A 22,706-nucleotide genomic window follows, 5' to 3' on the forward strand; every position below is an offset into this window, starting at 1 on the left:
AGATGGGGACGTAAACACACCAGCATCGGTTGTCAAGCAATGCTAGAGGGAGAGGGACAAACACAGACACACAAACATACACACACACATACATATATACGACGGGCTTCTTTCAGTTTCCGTCTACCAAATCCACTCACAAGGCATTGGTCGGCCCGGGGCTATAGTAGAAGACACTTGCCCAAGATGCCACGCAGTGGGACTGAACCCGGAACCATGTGGTTGGTAAACAAGCTACTTACCACACAGCCACTCCTGCGCCTATATACATAAGGTATGTACCTTATACATACCTTATCTATTTCTTTACTACCCACAAGGGGCAAACACAGAGGGGACAAACAAGGACAGACAAACGGATTAAGTCGATTATATCGACCCCAGTGCGTAACTGGTGCTTATTTAATCGACCCCGAAAGGATGAAAGGCAAAGTCGACCTCGGCGGAATTTGAACTCAGAACGTAACCGCAGACGAAATACCTATTTCTTTATTACCCACAAGGGGCTAAACACAGAGGGGACAAACAAGGTCAGACAAACGGATTAACTCGATTATATCGACTCCAGTGCGTAACTGGTACTTATTTAATCGACCCTGAAAGGATGAAAGGCAAAGTCGACCTCGGCGGAATTTGAACTCAGATCGTAACCGCAGACGAAATACTACTAAGCATTTCGCCCAGCATGCTAACGTTTCTACCAGTTCGCCGCCTTATACATACCTTATCAGTATGCGCTAATCCTCCTGATTCAGTAGTTAGAGCATTGGGTTCACAATCATGAGGTGGTAAGTTCAATCCCCGGACTGGGCTGCACATTGTGTTCTTGGGCAAAATATTTTATTTCCTGCTGTTCCAGTTCACTGAGCTGTGGAAATGAGTTGCGACATCACTGGTGCCAAACTGTTTTGACCTTTGCCCTTCTGTTGGGTAGCATCAGTGGCGTGGAATATTTGAAGGATATTCGTCAACCAGGAGAATTCATCTACGAAGCAATTGCCCCAGCTCCCCTTCAGGGTTGGCGAAAGCGTTGCGGTGGACAACGAAAAACCTGGCTGATGACACGGTCAAGGCAGATCTGGAACCCAACCTAGGCCCCCATATCTATGGCGTTTGCCACTGGAATAAGGAGTGGTTGGAGATCACGCGGTCGTTAGCCTCAAATCGCCAGGCCTGGTTGGTGTTTGTGAGAGATGCAGCATTGAGGATGAACGAAGCCAGCTCAACCCACCCCGGGTGAATGCTGTAAGAAGAAGAAGCATCAGTGGTGTGGAGAGGGGAGGCTGGTATGCATGGTTGACTGCTGGTCTTCCATAATTAACCTTGCCCATACTTGTACCTTGGAGAGTAACTTTCTAGATGCAATCCTATGGTCATTTGTGACTGAACGGGATCTTTAATCAGTGGTTGTCCCTTTTTTATTGACTTTGTGCTTTTACATACCCAGATTCAATAATGGAAAATTTATCTTTTTTATGGTATAAAAACCGTGAAGAAAATATGTTCTTTTCTAGGTGAAAATTAGCGATAAAATTTTCACTTCACTTTTATATTTCGTAACTGTTATCCAACCTAGACCCATCGATTTTTATATCAAGATAGGGTAAAAATAGTCCTCCTCCTGACAGTATTCAACACAAATTGAGTTCTAATGCTCCAGCACATTGAGCTAAAACTGACTGCTATCATTCTACAGTCAGATCATAATATATAATCAGGATAAATGTTGTGAATGGGTGGAAATACAAAGGTGATTGAAAGAACCTGGCATGATATGTAAGTGTTGGATTTTGATCAAAAATATATGAGAAGAAAGTTTACATCCAGAACTTTCAAATGATGCATAATAGTCTGTTGGGAAAAAAAAATGTATTTTGACCAGAAAATGATTTAACAAAAATTGTATTTTTGCATGGTCAAAATAATTTTGTGTTTGTCTCCCCTTCTACAGTATTTAAGTTCGGATCGTTGGAGCACTACTATGTGTTTTTTATATTGAGCATCTCTAGATCTCACCTGTTTATATATATATATATACATATATATATATATATATCTTTTCTTTTCTTTTCCTTGTTTCAGTCATTTGACTGTGGCCATACTGGAGCACTGCTTTTAGTCGAGCAAATCGACCCCAAGACTTATTCTTTGTAAGTCTAGTACTTATTCTATCGGTCTCTTTTGCTGAACTGCTAAGTTACGGGGACGTAAACACACCAGACACACAAACATACACACACACACATATATACATATATACGATGGGCTTCTTTCAGTTTCCGTCTACCAAATCCACTCACAAGGCTTTGGTCGGCCTGAGGCTATAGTAGAAGACACTTGCCCAAGGTGCCACACAGTGGGACAGAACCTAAAAGCATGTGGTTGGTAAGCAAACTTCTTACCACACAGCCACTCCTACGCCTATACTTATAAATACATATATAAATACATGCATACATACATACATTTATATACACATTATCTCTCTCTATATAAACGGCAGTTTGTCTGTGCGTGTTTCTGTGTGTCTGTTTGCTTGTACCCTCACCCTGACCACGGCTTTCAACCGATTCTGATGAAACTTGACACACACATAGCCCAATGTCATAATTCAAAACTAACGCAGCGAAAATTTTGAAAAGTTCCCCCAGTTCTGAAAAAAATCGATAAATTCGACATGGGGTCGAGAATCAGGAATACGAACCACAAACTGTCTAGGGGACGCAACTCTACCTTTTTTAAATCTCAAACAAAAATTTACCATCATTTTTTTCCCATTTTTTTGCTATTTTTTGGCTATAACTCTCTAAAAATGCTTTATAGTTATTTCCCTTACAAACCTGAGCAACGCCGGGCGATACTGCTAGTATACACATACATGCTCAGTGGTTAGAGCATCGGGCTTACAATTATGAGGTAGTGAGTTTGATTTCCAGACCAGCTCTTGAGCAAGACTCTTCATTTTACGTTGTTCCGGTTCACTCAGTTGTAGAAATGGATGGCGATGTCACTGATGCCAAGCTGTGTCGGCCTTTGCCTTTCACTTGAATAATGGTCGGTGGCATGGAGAGGCTGATATACATGGGCAACTGCTGGTCTTCTGTAAACAACTTTGTTGGGGCTTGTGCTTCAGAGGGGAACTTTCTAGATGCAATCCCATGGTCATTCATGACCGAAGCGGGGTCTTTAACTGTTACCCTATTTACATACACACACGCACACATGATGGGTTTCTTTCAGTTTCCGCCTACCAGATATATTTGCAAGGCTTTGGCCAGCCCGAGGCTATAGTAGAAAAAAAGAATGTGCAAGGTGCTGTGTCGTGGGATTGAAACTGGAACCATGTGGTTAGGAAACAAGCTTCTTATCACACAGCCGTATCCATTCATATAATCACTATTCTTTTCTGTCAACAACTACCTATTTGCTGCTTTGTGTGTGTGTGTATGTGTGTGTTGTGCAGTTGGGTCAATGATCAATGAAAAATCTGAACATGTTCTTTATAAAACTCCTGGTGTTTATCTCTCTCTATATAAACGGCAGTTTGTCTGTGTGTGTGTCTGTGTGTCTGTCAGGTTGTACCCTCACCCTGACCACGGCTTTCAACCGATTCTGATGAAACTTGACACACACATAGCCCAATGTCATAATTCAAAACTAACGCAGCGAAAATTTTGAAAAGTTCCCCCAGTTCTGAAAAAAATCGATAAATTCGACATGGGGTCGAGAATCAGAAACCCAAACCACAGACCGTCTAGGGGACGCAACTCCACCTTTTTTAACTCTCAAAAAAATTTACCATCATTTTTTTTCCATTTTTTTGCTATTTTTTGGCTATAACTCTCTAAAAATGCTTTATAGTTATTTCCCTTACAAACCTGAGCAACGCCGGGTGATACTGCTAGTTCTTTTATATTTTTGGAACCAGAAATTAGATGGCGGTTGATGAACATGTTATGATGTAAGTTCGAATAGAGAAAATACAAGCACAAACAAGTTAATGCCTCTGTGTGTGTGTGTGTGTGTGTGTTGCGGTGGGTGGTCTTTTCAAAAATAAATCTTAGTCATTATTATTATTATTATTGTTATAGATATCTTGCACATTACTGCTGTGTCACCGCTTCAATAAACTTCGTTTACACCTGCTAACAAGAGAACTTCTACATGGACACTTAACCTGCTGAAAATAGCAGCCAGAAATTACCCTCAAGTCACATCTTACTACCCGTTTTTAAAAATTTTATTTTTAAAGAAAAGGTTGTAAGGGAAAATGGAGTTTTAGTTGGAATGGTCGTGGCTGGAATGCTTTTCATTATAAATCTGAGCCTGACATGAGATCAAGTATCCACTCTATAACTTACTCTGATTATTCAATGTTGTAACTAATAAATATATAATACATGACCCAGATACTGATAATTTTTTTTGTTTTTGTATTGTTTGTTAGCTTGCCTGCCTACAAAAACTGTCCTGCTTCAATCGACCCTACAACCTGAAGTGTGATATGAGGAATAGCAAGTTCCAACAGACACCATCTCATCTTGCAGCTTATGCTGGTCACCCCCATTGCCTTCAGTGGTTACTGCAGTCAAATGCTGAAATTAATGCTCGGGTAAGATTTTTTTTTCTAAAGATAGTGAATATTTGTTCTTGTTCTATTCTTTTGCTCTTTTACTGGCTCCAGTCATTAAACTTTTGTGTGGCACCGCACGGTGCAGCATCTCGTAAAATTGCCTTTGAAGTTCCATCTAAAGGTGCCTCTGTGGCACCATGTAAAAGCACCTGTGCAGTGCCACATAGAAGTGCCTGTATTAGTTGTGACCCCCTTCGGTCATGAATGACCATGGGATTGCACCTAGAAAGTTACCCTCTGAGGTACAAGTCCAGCCAAGGTTGTTTGTGGAAGGCCAGCAGTCACTCATGCATACCAGCGTCCCCTTTCCACGCCACCGATGTTATCCAAGGGAAAGGTAAAGACCGATACAACTTGGAACCAGTGACAACGCAGCTCATTGCAGCAATGTTATGTCAGTGACACCCGTGCTGGTGGCACATATAAAGCACCCACTACAATCTTGTAGTGGTTGGCATTAGGAAGGGCATCCAGCCTTAGAAACCATTGCCAAATCAGATTGAAACCTGGTGCAGCTCCCTGGCTTACCGGTTTTCAGTAAAACCATCCAACCCATGGAAAGCAGGCATTAAATGATGATGATGATGCTGATGAATTGAAACAAATGCAATGCATTTCTTCAAAAAATGTGGTGACTAAAACAGGGGTTAAAATGCCAAGCCCATCAACTCCAGTGCTTTTTGCAATGTGATCCTTAATTCATTAGTTTCTGTTGGTTGAATGGTTGTTACAATTTGAGGTAATGATGCACAGCTTGATGTATTTGTCTTAACTCTTTAGCTTTCAGATTTTTTGGTCATATATGTTGCTTACTGTAAATCCTCGAGTATAATCCGCATTTTTTCCCCAAAATTTAAACGTCAAAATCACTAGTGCGTACTATATACGAGGTTAAAAATGAAAATTATTTTCTAAGCAATGTCCAAGTCTCTATTTGCTGTCTGGCTATGTTTATTCAACCGCATTTTGTGACGTCAGGCGCGAAAATACTTTAAATCAAATCATCCGTAACTTGCAGTAAGCAACATTTATTAAACGTTATTACTGTTATTTCTCTATTTTCTGCAAACAAAATGCACAAAAAAGCTACACGTTTGCATTATGTTATATATACAATATTAATAAAGGACGTTACCGTATACTTTTTTACAAACCAAGGATGTTATATAGACCTCCTAGACTCAAGTTAGAGAAGGGGTGCGTATAATACACAAGATTTAGGTTTTTAAGAGGTACAGCCCCCTAAAAATCCCCTGTGTAATATACTCGAGGATTTTCGGTAGTCACTTATATTGTTTTGAATTAAAATCATGCATTATCTTGTAGCTTCAAGATTTCAGTGGAGAGTTTGTATGTTTTTAGAATGGCATTGCAGTGCAGGTGTGAGAGGTTGGATCTGGGCAGTTTTAACGTAAAACGGGTAGAATGACTGGGCTGGATATGGACGGATTAACTGCTACAGGGTTAATCTGGTACACACGCACATGCACACACATGCAGTAATCTGAATGCTAAAGGGTTGAACTGGCCTTGTCTGACCCTTCACATCAATCCTACAATATCATTCCAAAAATTAAGTTACCTCATCAAAATCTCATAGTTATGAGATTATACAGGTTTAATTCAAAGCAGTGTGAATAAATAAACATTACATTTGACAGATGAATGTGAATGCTAATAGGTTAAGCAATACTGTAACCACTATATGATCCAATATTTGCCTTTATGCTTTAAAGCTAAATAAATGTTGAGTACCCTAGCCCCATCTTAAAAGGTAAACCCTATTGTTCTTGGTCTCAAGCATTTGTCTTATGAAGAAAGGCTGAAGACGCTCGACCTTTATTCTCTAGAAAAACGACGACGCCGTGGTGATCTCATTCTTGCTCACAACATCATAAGCGGAAAGTGTAACCTCTTGAAAGAGCTGTTCTTCACTCCTGCTCCAGAGCATCGGCTGCGGGGCACTCTGAAAAGCTCTATCTGCGACGATTTCATCTCAATCGAAGGAGAGGGGCTTTCTCCGTCTGGGTTGCGGATCTGTGGAACAAGCTGCCGGACAAGATAGCGAAGATGCCGATGACCGCTCGGTTCAAAGTCTCCCTTGACCACAAATGGCCTGAACTCTTTGCATGCACACCACCCTGTATATAACTCCATGTCCCCCTACATGGCCTTGCTCTTTGCTTTTTGAGCCAAAAAATTAACTTAACTTAAAAGAAAATATTGAAACATTTGAAATTCATTATTTTGAACGAGAATTTATTATTTGTGAATGTTTTGTTGTACTTTGTCAGGACTATCTCGGTGAAACCCCACTTCATAAAGCTGCCAGCACCGGTACTTTGGATTGTGTCAGCTTACTGATCTCTTATCAAGCATCACTTGGGTAAGTTAACCATCTTCTTTGATGTAATATATAATAATAATTGCTTTGATTTAAAAGCATTTGGGTTTTGCGTGTATATTGTGCTGATTTACCTTATGTGGTTGCCTTCTTTTGGGAGTTTATTTACTATGTGAAAAATCTTCAAATTCAATGTTGTAGTGTACAGATACTTGGTATTGCCTTCTTACAGCATGGCCTGATGTTTCAACTTTTGTCTCTTCAGATAACCCTCACCTTATTTCTCCTTGTATTTCGGTATTCATCACCAGCATAATAATCCTCCTTACTATACACACGGGGCCTGAACTTTTGTGGACTTAAATTCAGAACTTGAAGAAGTGCTATTAAACATTTTGTCCAATACATTAAGAATTCTGCCAGCTTGCTGCCTTAATAATAATAATAATAATAATAATAATAATAATGGTTTCAAATTTTGGCACAAGGTCCAGCAATTGCACAGGTGAGGTGGGGGAGGGGCTAGTTGATTTCATTGACACCAATACTCAACTGGTTCTTATGTTATCAACCTTGAAAGGATGAAAAGTAGTTGACCTCAGCGGAATTTGAACACGGAACATAAAAAAATAGACAAAACATTGCTAAGCATTTTGCTTGGCATGCTAACAATTCTATCAGACCACCACCAACAACAGCAACAATAACAACAACAACAACAAATAATAGCAATAATAATAATAACAATAAGGATAATTTTAAAAGAAGTAGTGGCAGATACTGGTGTTATGTTAACTGGTGCCAGTGGCATGCAAACACACCCTGGTGTCATGCAAATGACACCCGTGCCAGTGGCATATAAAAGCACCCACTACACTCTTGGAGTGGTTGGCATTAGGAAGGGCATTCAACCATAGAAAACTATGCCGAATCATACAAGTCTGGTGCAGCCTTCTAGTATACCAGCCCAGTCAAACCATTCACCCCATGCCAGTACAGACAACAGACGTTAAATGATGATGATGGTTGAAGTCATCATCCTCATCATTGTTATTTTCATTGGTATTATTGTTATCACCATCACCGTTATAATATCTACCATTTTCTATTGAGATGAACCCTGACTTTCATTCTTCCAAGGTTGCTAAACACAAGTGCTTGTAACAATCCCTGGCCTTGTACCTAATTTGTAAACTATTATCATTATGAAGGTCAGTGAAATGACAGAGTTGTTAAAGCATCTGACAAAATACATAATAGTATTTAGCTACAGTTCTTTACAGTGTGGTGGAGGCACATGGCCTAGTGGTTAGAGCAGCGGACTCGCAGTTGAGGGATCGCGGGTTCGAATCTCAGACTGGGCGATGTGTGTGTTTATGAGCGAAACACCTAAGCTCCACGCAGCTCTGGCAGAAAGTAATGGCGAACCTCTGCTGACTCTTTTGCCACGATTTTCTCTCACTCTTTCCTCCTGCATCTTGCAGCTCACCTGTGACGGACCGGCGTCCCGTCCAGGTGGGGAACCTATACGGCAAGGAAACCAGGAAACTGGTCCTAATGAGCCAGGCATAGCTCGAGAAGGAACAAACAACCTTACAGTCTGAGTTCAAATCCTAGTACAGTCAGTTTTGCCTTTCACCCTTTTGGGGTTGATAAAATGAAATGCTGGTCAAGTATTGGGCTCAGTGGTATTGACAAACTCCTTTTCTTGTGTGGTTAAGAAGTTTCCTTCCCAACTATGTGGTTTGGGGTTCAGTCCTATTGTGTGGTAGCTTGGGGAATGTATTCTACTCTAGCCCTGGGCCAGCGAAAGCCTTGTTAGTGGATTTCATAGGGAGAATCTGAAAGAATCCCATTATGTGTGTGTGTCATCATCATCATCATCACCGGGAAACAAGGTGGAGAGCTGGCAGAATTGTTAGCAACGCTGGGTGAAATGCTTAACAGTATTTCGTCTGCTATTACATTCTGAGTTCAAATTCCCCCAAGGTCAACTTTGCCTTTCATCCTTTCGGGTGCGATAAATTAAGTACCAGTTACACACTGGGGTCGATGTAATCGACTTAATCTCTTTGTCTGTCCTTATTTGTCCCCTCTATGTTTATCCCCCTTGTGGGCAATAAAGAAATTAAAAAAAAAGAAATAAGTGCATAGACAAAACATACACTCAGTCTGGGGTGTTGGTAGCATTTACATCATCAGGGTAGCTTGTAATTTAAAATTTGATTTTCTTTTAATTGTGCAGCGCTGTTGCACATCACCCTATTTGCATATATACCTCAGACATCTGCAATTCCAATTCGGTTCGAGGTGATTTGGGTATACGATATTGAAGAGCTGAAATAACGGCCCTTTGCTCTTGTTCTTCACCTCCACAGTGAGTTGTCTTTCTTGATTTAAGATATCCAGTACTTTTTTGTTTCAACACTCAGCGTCTGAAAGAGACTTTTCTAAACCCCTCCCCTTCCAGTGTCTCCTTGTTTTGACATCACATGATTGTTATAAATGAACGTTCTTCATTTCCAGTATTCTGTGAAAACATTTGTCTGACTATAGAGGTAAATATTACAAATATTACCTTGTTTTGCAAACAAGTAAAGGTTGGCAACAGAAAGTTCTAGAGAAGATCTGCCTTGATAAACTCTGTGGAACCCATTACAGGCATGAAAAAGGGGACACAAAAAGGATGTGCCTAGATTCGAAGCAATTATTATATTATGAGCAGGTGCGGGCATGGCTGTGTGGTTAGGGAGCTTGCTTCCTAGCTACATGGTTTTGGGTTCAGTCCCACTGCGTGGCACTTTGGGTAGGTGTCTTCCTCTATAGCCCCGAGCCAACCGAAGCTTTGTGATTGAATTCGGTAGGCGGGAGCTACTGCCATGTGTGTATGTGTGCGTATAGCTGCTCAGTGCCTCTCCAAAAGCGAGAGAGAGGGAGCTACTTTAATCCTTTGGTAATTTCTTGAGAAACCGAATCCATAACTGGCTTTTAATTCCTAGATTGAACTACTTTTCCTCTTCAAGCAGTGCTGGATTGACCATTCATTTGTAAACCATTTACCATTTTTCTGGTGCCCCATTTCACCCGATACCCTAAGCACGAACTTATTTTGCTTAATGGTTAATCCAGTGCTGTTTGAGGAGAAAAAGTAGTTTAACCTAGTTTTAATTTGTTAATGCTTCACTTGTAATATGCTAATGTCTTGATAAAAAAACGTGACTGTCATAATTTCAAGTTTTTCCTCTCAAACAGTTCACCGTTTGGTTTGTGGTGTTCACTTTACATCACAAACTTTTCCACAGGCAATAAGATAGCCTCTGTATCAATGTTTCTCATTAACTGAAGGCTGTGGGCATTGAAATGGGGGCAAAGAAATTGCCATGTTTAATAAAAAGATTTAATTATAAATGTTGTATTTAGGAATGGTCAGTTTAGCCAATAAAAACACACACACTATTTAAACTTGGCTTTTTTATTTTGATTTTAAGGCATCTATATAGACCTGGTGTGGTGAAGGCTTTATTTATCTGACACATGCTTTTAATCCTATTCTATATCTGTTATTGAGGCCATCTACTTGATTAATACCAATTTCACAGATTCCAACCTTATTTCCTTCTCTTCTGCAGTCTTTCATTTCACTTTCAGTTTGTACCATACTATCTTTCTCTCTGCTTCAGCTTTATTTACTTTTTGCATTAATCTTAATCTTATTTCGGCCAGAGCTCTTTCATCACACTTCTGTGACCTCATCAGTGGTCCTTTGCTTTCTTCTTTCTTATTTGTGTGTCTCTCCTTACTAAACTGGCAAAATGACCATTCCTAAATACTACAAAATCTGTTTCAACACACGATTTCACATCAAGAATCTTGCAAAACAAATATATAAATGTAATTTAATTATAAAGTTTTTACACTTGTCTAATGCCATGACCAATATCGACGTATTATATGGACACAAGCTTTATTTTAATAACAAATAGGAAGGTTTTAGATTTTAGCACACAGCCAGTAATTTCAGGGGAGAGTGTAAATCAATTACATCAACCGCAGTGCTCAACTGATACTTAATTTATTGACCATGAGAGGTTGAAAAGCAAAGTCGACCTCAGTGGAATTGGAACTCAGCGTAAAGATGGATAAAACACTGCCAAAAGTGCTAATGATTCTGCCGGCTCATTTCATTTGAAACTAATAAAAGGTGGGAAGGAATATTTTTTAGGTGTGGGTGAGATAGAACCCAGTTTTTGTCAGTTTGAGAATTTCAATGCTACATGGTTGTTTGGCCTTATAGAAATAGCAGCCAAATAATCTTCAAATCATATCCTAGCATTTTTTTTCAAAAACAAAGGACACATTGCATAATGCAATACTGGGTACACAGTACCTGAATAAAAAAAATCAGGCTTTGTTATCGATGGAGATTGGGTTGCCTTTAACCAAAATGCCTGCTGGAATAGGGCTGATGTTGAGGTTAAAAAACACCATTCGAGCGTGATCGTTACCAGCATCGCCTTACTGGCACCCATGCCGGTGGCATGTGTAAAATATTCGAGCGAGGTCATTGCCAGTGCCACCTGACTGGCCTCATGCCGGTGGCATGTAACAATAAGGATAATTTTAAAAGAAGTAGTGGCAGATACTGGTGTTATGCAAACTGGCCCCCATGCCAGTGGCATGTAAAACCCACCCTGGTGTCATGCAAATTGCACTTGTGCCAGTGGAATATAAAAGCACCCCCTACACTCTTGGAGTGGTTGGCGTTGGGGAGGGCATTCAGCCATAGAAAACTATGCTAAATCATACAAGTCTGGATCCCATGGAGTGGTTGGCATTTGGAAGGGCATCCAGCTGTAGAAACTCTGCCAGATCAAGATTGAAGCCCGGTGCAGCCATCTGGTTCGCCAGTCCTCAGTCACACGTCCAACCCATGCTAGCATGGAAAGCGGACGTTAAACGATGATGATGATGATGATGATGAAGTGTGTTATCTTCCCTGCAGTCTTGATACCACTTTTTCTTCCACCAGCATCAATGAACACTTTTCCTTCAAATTCTTTCCTCTTTCTCTTTACTCCAATCATCTCCTCTATCTCTTCTTCATTTTGGAATTCCTGTTGTTGGGTTTTAACTTAGATATTTCTTCACTACCCACAAGGGGATAAACAAGGACAGACAAATGGATTAAGTCGATTACATCGACCTCAGTGCGTAACTGGTACTTAATTTATCGACCCCGAAAGGATGAAAGGCAAAGTCGACCTCGGCGGAATTTGAACTCAGAACGTAACAGCAGACGAAATACGGCTACGCATTTCGCCCGGCGTGCTAACGTTTCTGCCAGCTCGCCGCCTTGTTGGGTTTTAACTTATAGTTGCACATACACACACACATATACAGATGTTTGGGTATCTAATCACTGCTGTTGACAAGAAACCTTCACAACTTTCTCACCCTTTTTGTTCCCAGTCTACCCTCCACATCTTTCCTCTTCAGCATCTCTATTTTGTTGTTCTCCTCCTCCATCATCTCGCCCAATTGCCCCATGTATAGCACTTGCATTTCTTTTTGTGTGCATAATATAATAAGGACCCCCCCCCCATGTCTAGGACCTTGTCTTGCCACATGATTTTCATACCAACCACATGGTTCAGGTTCAGTTCCACCGCGTGGCATCTTGGGCAAGTGTCTTCTACTATAGCCTCGGGCCGACCAAAGCCTTGTGAGTGGATTTGGTAGACGGAAACTGAAAGAAGCCCGTCGTATATATGCATATATATGTATGTGTGTGTATGTTTGTGTGTCTGTGTTTGTCCCCCTAGCATTGCTTGACAGCCGAAGATGGTGTGTTTACGTCGCCGTCACTTAGCGGTTCGGCAAAAGAGAGCGATAGAATAAGCACTGGGCTTACAAAGAATAAGTCCCGGGGTCGATTTGCTCGACTAAAGGCAGTGCTCCAGCCTGGCCGCAGTCAAATGACTGAAACAAACAAAACAGTAAAAGAGTAAAGAGAGCTTTCTCAGGCAGTTAGAAACAAACAACAACAAAAAAAAGCTAGTGTCGTTGGTTGTGCTTTCTTCTGTTACTACTCCTTTATTACTATCTCTGACCCTATTATCTCCCTCACTTGATTATCATAATTTATGCACAGACACATGTTGCTGTACATCTGTGAATGCATATTCTAAATCTGTTGTTGGCCTATCATCTTTTTTTCTTTTCACTCACACAGTAATCTCCCCTTTCATGTAAATTTTACTTACACTCCCTTGACTTCATTTCGCTGCTTTCCAACACTCTTCTCCATCATTTTAAAGGTTCCCTTACTCAACTCAGTGGTAAAGTTACTGATGCACAACATGTACAAAGCTACAGAGGTCGTGTAGTTTACTTGAAATGCTTATACAAAGGACAGGTGTTGAAGAAAGATCTATATTCAAAATTTTGTCTTTACTCTCTCTTTTACTTTTTTACTTGTTTCAGTCATTTGACTGCGGCCATGCTGGAGCACCGCCTTTAATCGAGCAACTCGACCCTGGGACTTATTCTTTTGTAAGCCCAGTACTTATTCTGTCGGTCTCTTTTGCCGAACCGCTAAGTAACGGGGACTTAAACACAACAGCATCGGTTGTCAAGCAATGCTAGGGGGACAAACACAGACACACAAACACACACACATATATATATACATACAAACGATGGGCTTCTTCCAGTTTCTGTCTACCAAATCCACTCACAAGGCTTTGGTTGGCCCGAGGCTATAGTAGAAGACACTTGCCTAAGGTGCCACGCAGTGGGACAGAACCCGGAACCATGTGGTTGGGAAGCAAGCTACTTACCACACAGCCACTCCTGCGCCTATAATTAATCTTTATTTCAAAAATACAGCAACCCCACCCCCACCAAATTTTTAATTAAGTGTTGGTACTAGAAACTATTTCAGCTGCAAACATTTAGCAACTTTTTATACTATTGTTCCTTTCAACACAGCTGTGATGTCAGATATTAAAGAATTTCGGATTTGTTACTGACCCACTTCCTGGCACAAATTGTTTATCCATTTGTTCAATATCCGTTTTTCCATTCTAGTATGGGTTTAGAGAAGAGTTGGAGGCGCAATGGCCCAGTGGTTAGGGCAGCGGACTCGCAGTCATAGGATCGCGGTTTCGATTCCCAGCAGGGGATGGTGGTGATCCCTGCTGTACTCTTTCACCACAACTTTCTCTCACTCTTACTTCCTGTTTCTGATGTACCTGTATTTCAAAGGGCCGGCCTTGTCACTCTCTGTGTCACGCTGAATATCCCCGAGAACTACGTTAAGGGTACACGTGTCTGTGGAGTGCTCAGCCACTTACACGTTAATTTCACGAGCAGGCTGTTTTGTTGATTTGGATCAACCGGAACCCTCGTCGTCGTAACCGACGGAGTGCTTCCATCCAGAGAAGAGTTATTTGCAGCAGGGTTTGATAGCCAGATGCTCTTTCTGTTGCCAACCTCCCTAAACCAGTGCTACCCAAGGTGGTGCCAGTCCGTGAGCCATCAGCTGCTGGTACTTGACGAGTTGCCAAAAAAGAAAGAAGCATTATAAAACGCTTGTGTAATATTATTTGTTTACAAAATAAATGTACGATAAAAAAAATGACAACTTTTATTATATTCATTATTATAGGCATAGGAGTGGCTGTGTGGTAAGTAGCTTGCTTACGAACCACACGGTTCTGGGTTCAGTGCCACTGCATAGCACCTTGGGCAAGTGTCTTCTACTATAGCCTCGGGCCGTTCAAAGCCTTGTGAGTGTATATGTATATATATATGTTTGTGTGTTTGTCCCCTCCAACATCGCTTGACAACTGATGCTGGTGTGTTTACGTCCCCATAACTTAGTGGTTTGGCAAAAGAGACTGATAGAATAAGTACTAGGCTTACAAAGAATAAGCTCTAGGGTCAATTTGCTTGACTAAAGGTGGTGCTCCAGCATGGCCACATTCAAATGACTGAAACAAGTAAAAGAATATACACACACACACACACATGTATTTCATTCTTTTCTTTCACTCACTTGACAGCGACCATGCGGGGGTACTACCTTGATGTTTTAGTCAAATGAATCAGCCCTAGTATTTTTTTTTAGCCTGCTACTTATTCTATCGATCTCTTTTGCCAAACCGCTAAGTAACGGTGATGCAAACACACCTTCACTGGTTGTCAAGCAATGGTGGTAGTGGGGGTGGGGGACAAATACAGACACAAAGAAACACACACATAGATATTCACACACACACACACGCATCTATATGATGGGCTTCTTTCAGTTTCCATCTACCTAATCCACTTACAAGGCTTTGGTTGGCCTGAGGCTATACTGGAAGACACTTGGCCAAGGTGCCACAGAGTGGAACTGAACCTGGAACCAAGTGGTTGGAAAGCAAGCTTCTTACCACAGCCATGCCTTTGCTTTTATATATATTAAAAAATTTTTTTAATAATATGTATACATATATATACACACACACGCACACACATTATTAAGGAAAAAAACATTTTAATGATTTTATCAAGTGGCCAGTGTGTATCTGTTCTGTATGTGTGTGTAAGTGTATCTATCTATCTATCCACTCAGTCGAAGTCGACTCTCGGTTACTCGATGGATCAGTGTCCTCCAGCCAGTTCTATCCTGGACCGCCTCTTTCAGATTTGCTATGTCCATTCCCGTATCACTCTTGATGGTGTTAAGCCAGCGGGTTCTTGGTCGGCCTCTTCCTCTCTTGCCACTGACCATTCCGAGCATGATGTCCTTCTCCAGGGATTTTCTCTGCATAATCTGACCAAAATATGTCAATCTCTGCTTGGTGATCCTAGCTTCTAGCGACAGTTTCGGCCTGATCTGGTTAATAACTTCTCCATTGGTGAGCCTTGCTGTCCATGGAATCCGTGAAAGTCTTCTCCAACACCAAAGCTTGAATGCATTTATTCTCCTCTGGTCAGCTTTCTTTAGTGTCCAGGTCTCACATCCATATGTTGCTATTGGGAAGACAATTGCATTCACCAATCTGTATATATACATACACAAATATAGGAGAGAATCCACTATATGGACGCTCTTGCGCTAAAAATAGATCCGCAATGGTCTCAACCATGTATCTACATTTTTGTTATTTTTCATTTATTCTGCTCACTTACGTTCATAGTTGTACTAATTTTTCTTGAGAACAATTCTTGGTAGTTGAGACCATTGCGGATCTATTTTTAGCGCAAGAGCGTCCACATAGTGGATTCTCTCTTATATTTGTGTATTAATATTTACTGAATCTCAGTTTTTATGCGCTAAACCACTTGGTGTTAAATTAGCGTTATTAAATTAATATCCAATTTTTTCACCCTTATTTTTCCGGTGAAGGAAAAATTTATAAAAAGAATTTTTTTTCTCTGCGAACAGATCTGATTTTGATTAGTCAAAAAATTTATGACGTTTTACCTCAGTAGTCAAGCTTGTCGCCATGCTTGATTGGTTTCCCTACAAGATACAGTTATGGGTCAAGTCTAATTCTGATTCGTTAAAAAATTGATGACGTTTTTCTTCCGTGGTCAAACTAACCAGGATACAATTATGGGTCAGATCTGACTTTGATTCGCTAAAAAATTGATGACGTTTTTCTTCCATGGTCAAACTAGCCACCTAACAGGATACAATTATGGGTCAGATCTAATTTTGATTCGCTAAAAAATTGATGACGTTTTTCTTCCGTGGTCAAACTTGTCGTTCTGCTTGGCTGGTTTCCTAAACAGGATACAGTTGGGGGTCTTTTCCTTATAATCGTTGAAGCTTGGCTTTGATTGGTTTGGAATTATATGACGTCAGTGAACAGTGCCAGAGACCACAGCTACTACTGACTTAACTGATATAAACCCAACAATCACAAGTTGACCAAAATTACGACAACCAATAATCACTACTGTTGCCCCCATCGGAACACAAGGTAAAATCTATAATGAACTCCTGCACTACACTTGACAAAACAGTGGGGAACGACTTACACCTTATAATATATTTTTCGCCTTTTCAAGAACATGGATTCTATTGAATGTATATAGCATGGACTCTATTGAATGTATGAAACAATTGTGAACTGTTCCATTATACTCTTTATTATAAAAAAATTCTTTTTGATAAGGTTCGTTATTTCAAGAACCGAAACATGTAAAAATTAAAATTTATCTAATATAGTGGCATTTTCAAACTTCTTTTTTACAAATATATACCCACTCGTATACGATCTAATCTTATTATAAATATATATATATATATATATATATATATATTTGTGTGTGTCTGTATGTGTGTATATACCCACACCCTCACATAACAATCCATTTTAAAAAGAAACTCTGAAAAACTACAAGGTACTGTATGTAGTTGTCGATGCTCCAAATTACGGGATGCTCGTGTCTGGAGCAACATTGCTCATAGGTCTGCTTGGTTTGGGCTGGTCTAGGGTTAAATAGCATCAACACAACCACCAGTCCCTTGGGTATTTTAGTAGACTTCAATCTGTAACAAGCATTTGGAGCAAACCTGTTTTCCTTTTTCAAAAACTGTGATAAAATTTGAGGTAGATTTGACTGCTGTTTCTACTTGTTTGAGTGACCGCATAGAGGTATAATGATGGAATGAATCCCTTCCTCATTTTTTAAACAGTAGAAAGTTTTAGATGCTTTGTTTTGTTTTTCATGTGTGAATTCAACTTAAAATGTTTCCTGGTGTCTCTCTTCTCTTCCAGCATCAAAAATAGCGAAGGTGAGACAGCGTGCAGTTTAGCCAGGAAATCTGGCTTCTTGGAATGCGCCCGCAACCTCGAAATGGCTGCCATGGGCTCCATCAACGAGAGCCGAAGAACAGTTGTTGATGACATGGAAGTGCAAAGCTCAAGAAATTTACACGAAAAGTCTCTGAGCGATATCCTCATGGACAAGGAAGTCAAAAAGAACAGGAAATTAGTTGGTGGTCGGAAGAGAACTCTAGAAGATTTAGATGAAGGAATTTTCAAATATTTACGACAAGGGGGTAAGTTTTGTCCTTTTGATTTTGACAGTTGTGGTGTTCCATACAATGCCTGAATTAAAACAAATTGTAAGCAAGGACATAACTCTGCTTCTTCTAGTTTGCTTGGTAGGGCAAAATAAAGCCTGGATCCCTCCACTTTTCAATGGGTAAGACGATCAAGTCCAGGGTTCAGCAATAGATGGGCAATGACCCATAAGGGCTCCACTGAAGTGTTTTTTTTAGTTTTCTATAGGATTCAGATCCTTTTTTAAAGATAAAAAAAATTTGTTATATTCTTGGTCTGTTGAGAAATCAAGGGTTTTTCTTTAATCGAATGTGGGCCTCGAGAAAAAGAAGTCGCTGGCCCTTGATCTAATTTTTTAAAAAATCAATATCACATGTGTATACAGGGAAAAATGGATTTTGAAGAGTAAACAAATGAAACAAGTAAAGAAAAAAATCAAACGACATGTAAGTCTGTGTTTCATTTTAGCTTTAATTCAATTCAATTCAATTTTTATTGGCTCAAAAAGTAAAAGCAAGGTCATGTAGGGGGACAGGGAGTTATGTACAGGGAGGGTGGCCATACAAAGAGTTCAGGCCATTTCTGGTCAAGAGAGACTTTGAACCGAGTGGTCGTCGGCATCTTCACTATTTCATCCGGCGGCTTATTCCACGGATCCGCAACCCGGACGGAGAAAGCCCCTCTCCTCCAATTGAGATGAAATCGTCGTAGATAGAGCTTTTCGGAGTGACCCCGCAGCCGACGCTCTGGAGCAGGAGTGAAGAACAGCTCCTTCGAGAGGTTACACTTTCCGCTTATGATGTTGTGAGCGAGAATGAGATCACCACGGCGTCGTCGTCTTTCGAGAGAAAAAGGGTCGAGCGTCTTCAGCCTTTCTTCATAAGACAAATGCTTGAGACCAAGAACGATGCGGGTGGCCAGCTTGGAAATGAGGAAACAGAAATATGAACATTTTAGTAGCTGCACAGTATTTATCACACATGGTTCCACTTGAGTATCTGTTGAAGTTCCCACAGGTAGGCGGACTATGTTGTGGGATAGTGTCAGGGTATTGGGAATATTTATTGGCTGCAGGACACATACACACTCACACACACACATTTACATATTTGAAGCTCTGATGAAGCTATAAGATGATAACACAAACACTCAACTATGAGTGCATCGCATCTTACAGCAGAAACAGCCGTGAGCTAATAAACTTCATTGCATTATTTCTTGTTCCCTTGCCATTTGTATAATTTCTTATACACTCCCTCATGCATGTGAAGGCGCATGGCTCAGTGGTTAGAGCATCGAGCTTATGATCGTGAGGTTGTGAGTTCGATTCCTGGACTGGGCTGTGTGTTGTGTTCTTGAGCAAGACACTTTATTTCACGTTGTTCTAGTTCACTCAGCTGTAGAAATGAGTTGCGACATCACTAGTGCCAAGCTATATCGGCCTTTGTCTTTCTTTTGGATAACACTAGTGGCGTGGAGAGGAGAGGTTGGTATGCATGGGCGACTGCTGGCCTTCCATAAACAACCTTGCCCAGACTTGTACTTCGGAGGGTAACTTTCTAGGTGCAATCCCAACGTCATTCACGACCAAACGGGGTCACCCCTCATGCATGTGGTGAGCTTCTTTGAGTTTCTAGCAAATCCACTCACAAGGTTTTGGTTGGTCCAGGTCTACAGTAGAAGACACTTGCCTAAGGTGCTATGCAGTGGGACTGAACCTGGAACCATGAGATCATGAAGCATATTTCCTAATCACACAGCCACACCTATGCCTATAAAGACGATATTGTTGATATTAGCCTTCTGTTGGTGTAGGATAGTCAAACAAAACAAATACTTAGAGTAACAGCTGTGGCAAATACAACATTATATAATTTCTTCTCTGTTTATTTAATTATATCAGCTGAAATAATTTATATCATCGTCAGGAGTGGCTGTGTGGTAAGTAGCTTGCTTACCAACCGCATGTTCCGGGTTCAGTCCCACTGTGTGGCACCTTGGGCAAGTATCTTCTGCTATAGCCTCAGGCTGTCCAAAGCCTTGTGAGTGGATTTGGTAGACGGAAACTGAAAGAAGCCCGTCATATCAGGGAGCTGGCAGAACTGTTAGCACGCCAGGCGAAATGCATAGCCGTATTTCTTCTGCCATTACAATCTGAGTTCAAATTCCGCCGAGGTCGACTTTGCCTTTCATCCTTTCGAGGTCGATAAATTAAGTACCAGTTACGCACTGGTGCTGATGTAATCGACGTAATCCATTTGTTTGTCCTGGTTTGTCCCTTCTATGTTTAGCCCCTTGTGGGTAATAAAAAAATATATATGCATATATATATATATATATATATATATATATATATATATATTATATATATACATACACACACACACACACACACACATATAGGTTAAGGTAGAGAGGCCAGGCATGATAAGGACATTTAATTCAATCTAAATTTAGCCACATAAAGAATGGTAAAAGATTGTAAAAGAAATAGTTTCTGACTTACGTTTCCCCACCTACTTCTATAACAGGTTTATGTCTTAACCTTTTTGTATCTCAAATAGTGAATCTTTTGTTTACTAGTTGACATCTAGTTTCACTTTCCTTAGTGGTTAGACAACCATAGTATCCTCCCCCCCACCGTAAGATCTAGCGATCTATTATAAACTCAACTATTATCTTTCTTATGTCCACTTTACTACCTACACTCCTCCTCATTGATATCCAGCCCTGTAGGTCGCCGCCGTTCAAGAATTTGGACCTGGAGATCTCCATTTCCAGCGACTTTGAGGGCCACCTCCCAGTGGTGTCGGGCGTCAACGAAAAGCCCTTGACTACAACAAGACAACCTCGGATGGGAATGCCAATTTACTAGTCCTTGGCACTCTCCCTCTAATTTTCTTAGACAAAAATACCCCTCATTATACTGCTTAGTAAAAAGGCGGCGAGCTGGCAGAAACGTTAGCACACTGCTAAGCGATATTTCGTCTGCCGTTACGTTCTGAGTTCAAATTCCACCGAGGTCGACTTTACCTTTCATTCTTTCGGGGTTGATAAATTAACTATCAGTTATGCACTGGGGTCGATATAATTGACTTAATCCGTTTATCTGTCCTTGTTTGTTCTCTCTGTGTTTAGCCCCTTGTGGGTAGTAAAGAAATAGGTATTTTGTCTGCTGCTATGTTCTGAGTTCTAATTCTGCCGAGGTTGACTTTGCCTTTCATCCTTTTGGGGTCAAATAAATATGTACATGTGAAACACTGGGGTCCATGTAATTGACTAGCCCCCTCCCTTGAAATTTCTATAGTAGAAAGGATTATACTGCTTAGTATATATCTATTGTGGAGGCACGTGGCTTAGTGGTTAGGGTGTCAGCATCATGATCGTAAGATTGTGGTTTCGATTCCTGGACCGGGCGACGCGTTGTGTTCTTGAGCAAAACACTTCATTTCACGTTGCTCCAGTCCACTCAGCTGGCAAAAATGAGTAACGTGGCAATGGACTGGCTTCCTGTCCAGCTGGGCAACACATACGCCATAGAAACCAGGAAACCGGGCCCAGGAGCTTGGCTAGGCTTTAAGAGGGCGCATTTATTATATATCTATTATGTGGTTAGGAAGCTTGCTTCTCAACCATATAGTGTCTTCTACTATAGCATCGGGCCGACCAAAACTTGTGAGTGGATTTGGTAGACGGAAACTGAAAGAAGCCTGTCATATATATATATGTGTGTGTGTGTGTATTTGTGTGTCTGTGTTTGTCCCCCAACATCACTTGACAACTGATGTTGGTGTGTTTACATCCCCGTAACTTAGTGGTTCGCAAAAGAATCTGATAGAATAAGTACTAGGCTTCCAAAGAATAAGTCCTGGGGTCGATTTGCTCGAGTAAAGGCGGTGCTCCCAGCATGGCTGCAGTCACATGACTGAAACAAGTAAAAGAGAAATAAAAGGGACCATAATATAAATATCATTGTATATGATAGACTAAAGTAAAACACTGCCAGTGAATATAACAGAAGAAATCAACAACATGATACATTGTTACACTGTGTGTGTGTGTGTGTGTGTGTGTGTGAGCATAAGTAGTATAGCAGTAACTAATGTATATGATGTGAGTCTTAAAGTAACATGTAGCTGATTAGTAATGTATACAAATTGGAAGCAGGTTGTAATATATGACTAATAATGAGGTAAATTCAAGTTGGTTTTGTTTATTGTTTTACTGAGTAAAACGTGGCAACCGCGTGTATAGGTGAGTGTACATACATGAACACCTCATATATATGTGTGTATCTGTATATACACATATCTGTGTGTGTGTATATATATACACACACACACATTATACATACATACACTTATATATATATATATACATATATATATATATTTATATATATATGCATATATATACACACACACACACATATATATATATATGCATATATATACACACACACACATATATATATATACACACACACACATTATACATACATACACTTATATATATATATATATACATATATATATTTATATATATATGCATATATATACACACACATATATATATGCACACACATACATATACATACATATATATATACATATATATATACACACACACACACGCATATATATATATATACACACACACACAT

At 40.3% G+C, this 22,706-nt stretch overlaps 1 protein-coding gene and 1 long non-coding RNA gene across 3 annotated transcripts in view; one reads left to right on the forward strand and one right to left on the reverse strand.

Moving 5' to 3' along the window:
- LOC115218044 (ankyrin repeat domain-containing protein 10) overlaps positions 1-22,706 on the forward strand; it is an 85,039-nt gene that overhangs the window by 26,363 nt on the left and 35,970 nt on the right. For both annotated transcript variants that reach the window (XM_029787799.2, XM_029787801.2), the window contains exons 2-4: positions 4,448-4,612; positions 6,928-7,019; positions 17,756-18,039. In XM_029787799.2, the coding sequence (XP_029643659.1) occupies positions 4,448-4,612; positions 6,928-7,019; positions 17,756-18,039 (541 nt within the window). The remainder of the gene's footprint in view (positions 1-4,447; positions 4,613-6,927; positions 7,020-17,755; positions 18,040-22,706) is intronic.
- LOC118765579 overlaps positions 7,846-22,706 on the reverse strand; it is a 17,824-nt gene continuing 2,963 nt past the window's right edge. The window contains exons 2-3 of the long non-coding RNA XR_005001438.1: positions 13,444-13,450; positions 7,846-7,855 (exon numbers count right to left, since the gene is read on the reverse strand). This is a non-coding gene — a long non-coding RNA (uncharacterized LOC118765579). The remainder of the gene's footprint in view (positions 7,856-13,443; positions 13,451-22,706) is intronic.

This window comes from Octopus sinensis, linkage group LG12, assembly GCF_006345805.1.
Source record: "Octopus sinensis linkage group LG12, ASM634580v1, whole genome shotgun sequence".
Taxonomy (NCBI): domain Eukaryota; kingdom Metazoa; phylum Mollusca; class Cephalopoda; order Octopoda; family Octopodidae; genus Octopus; species Octopus sinensis.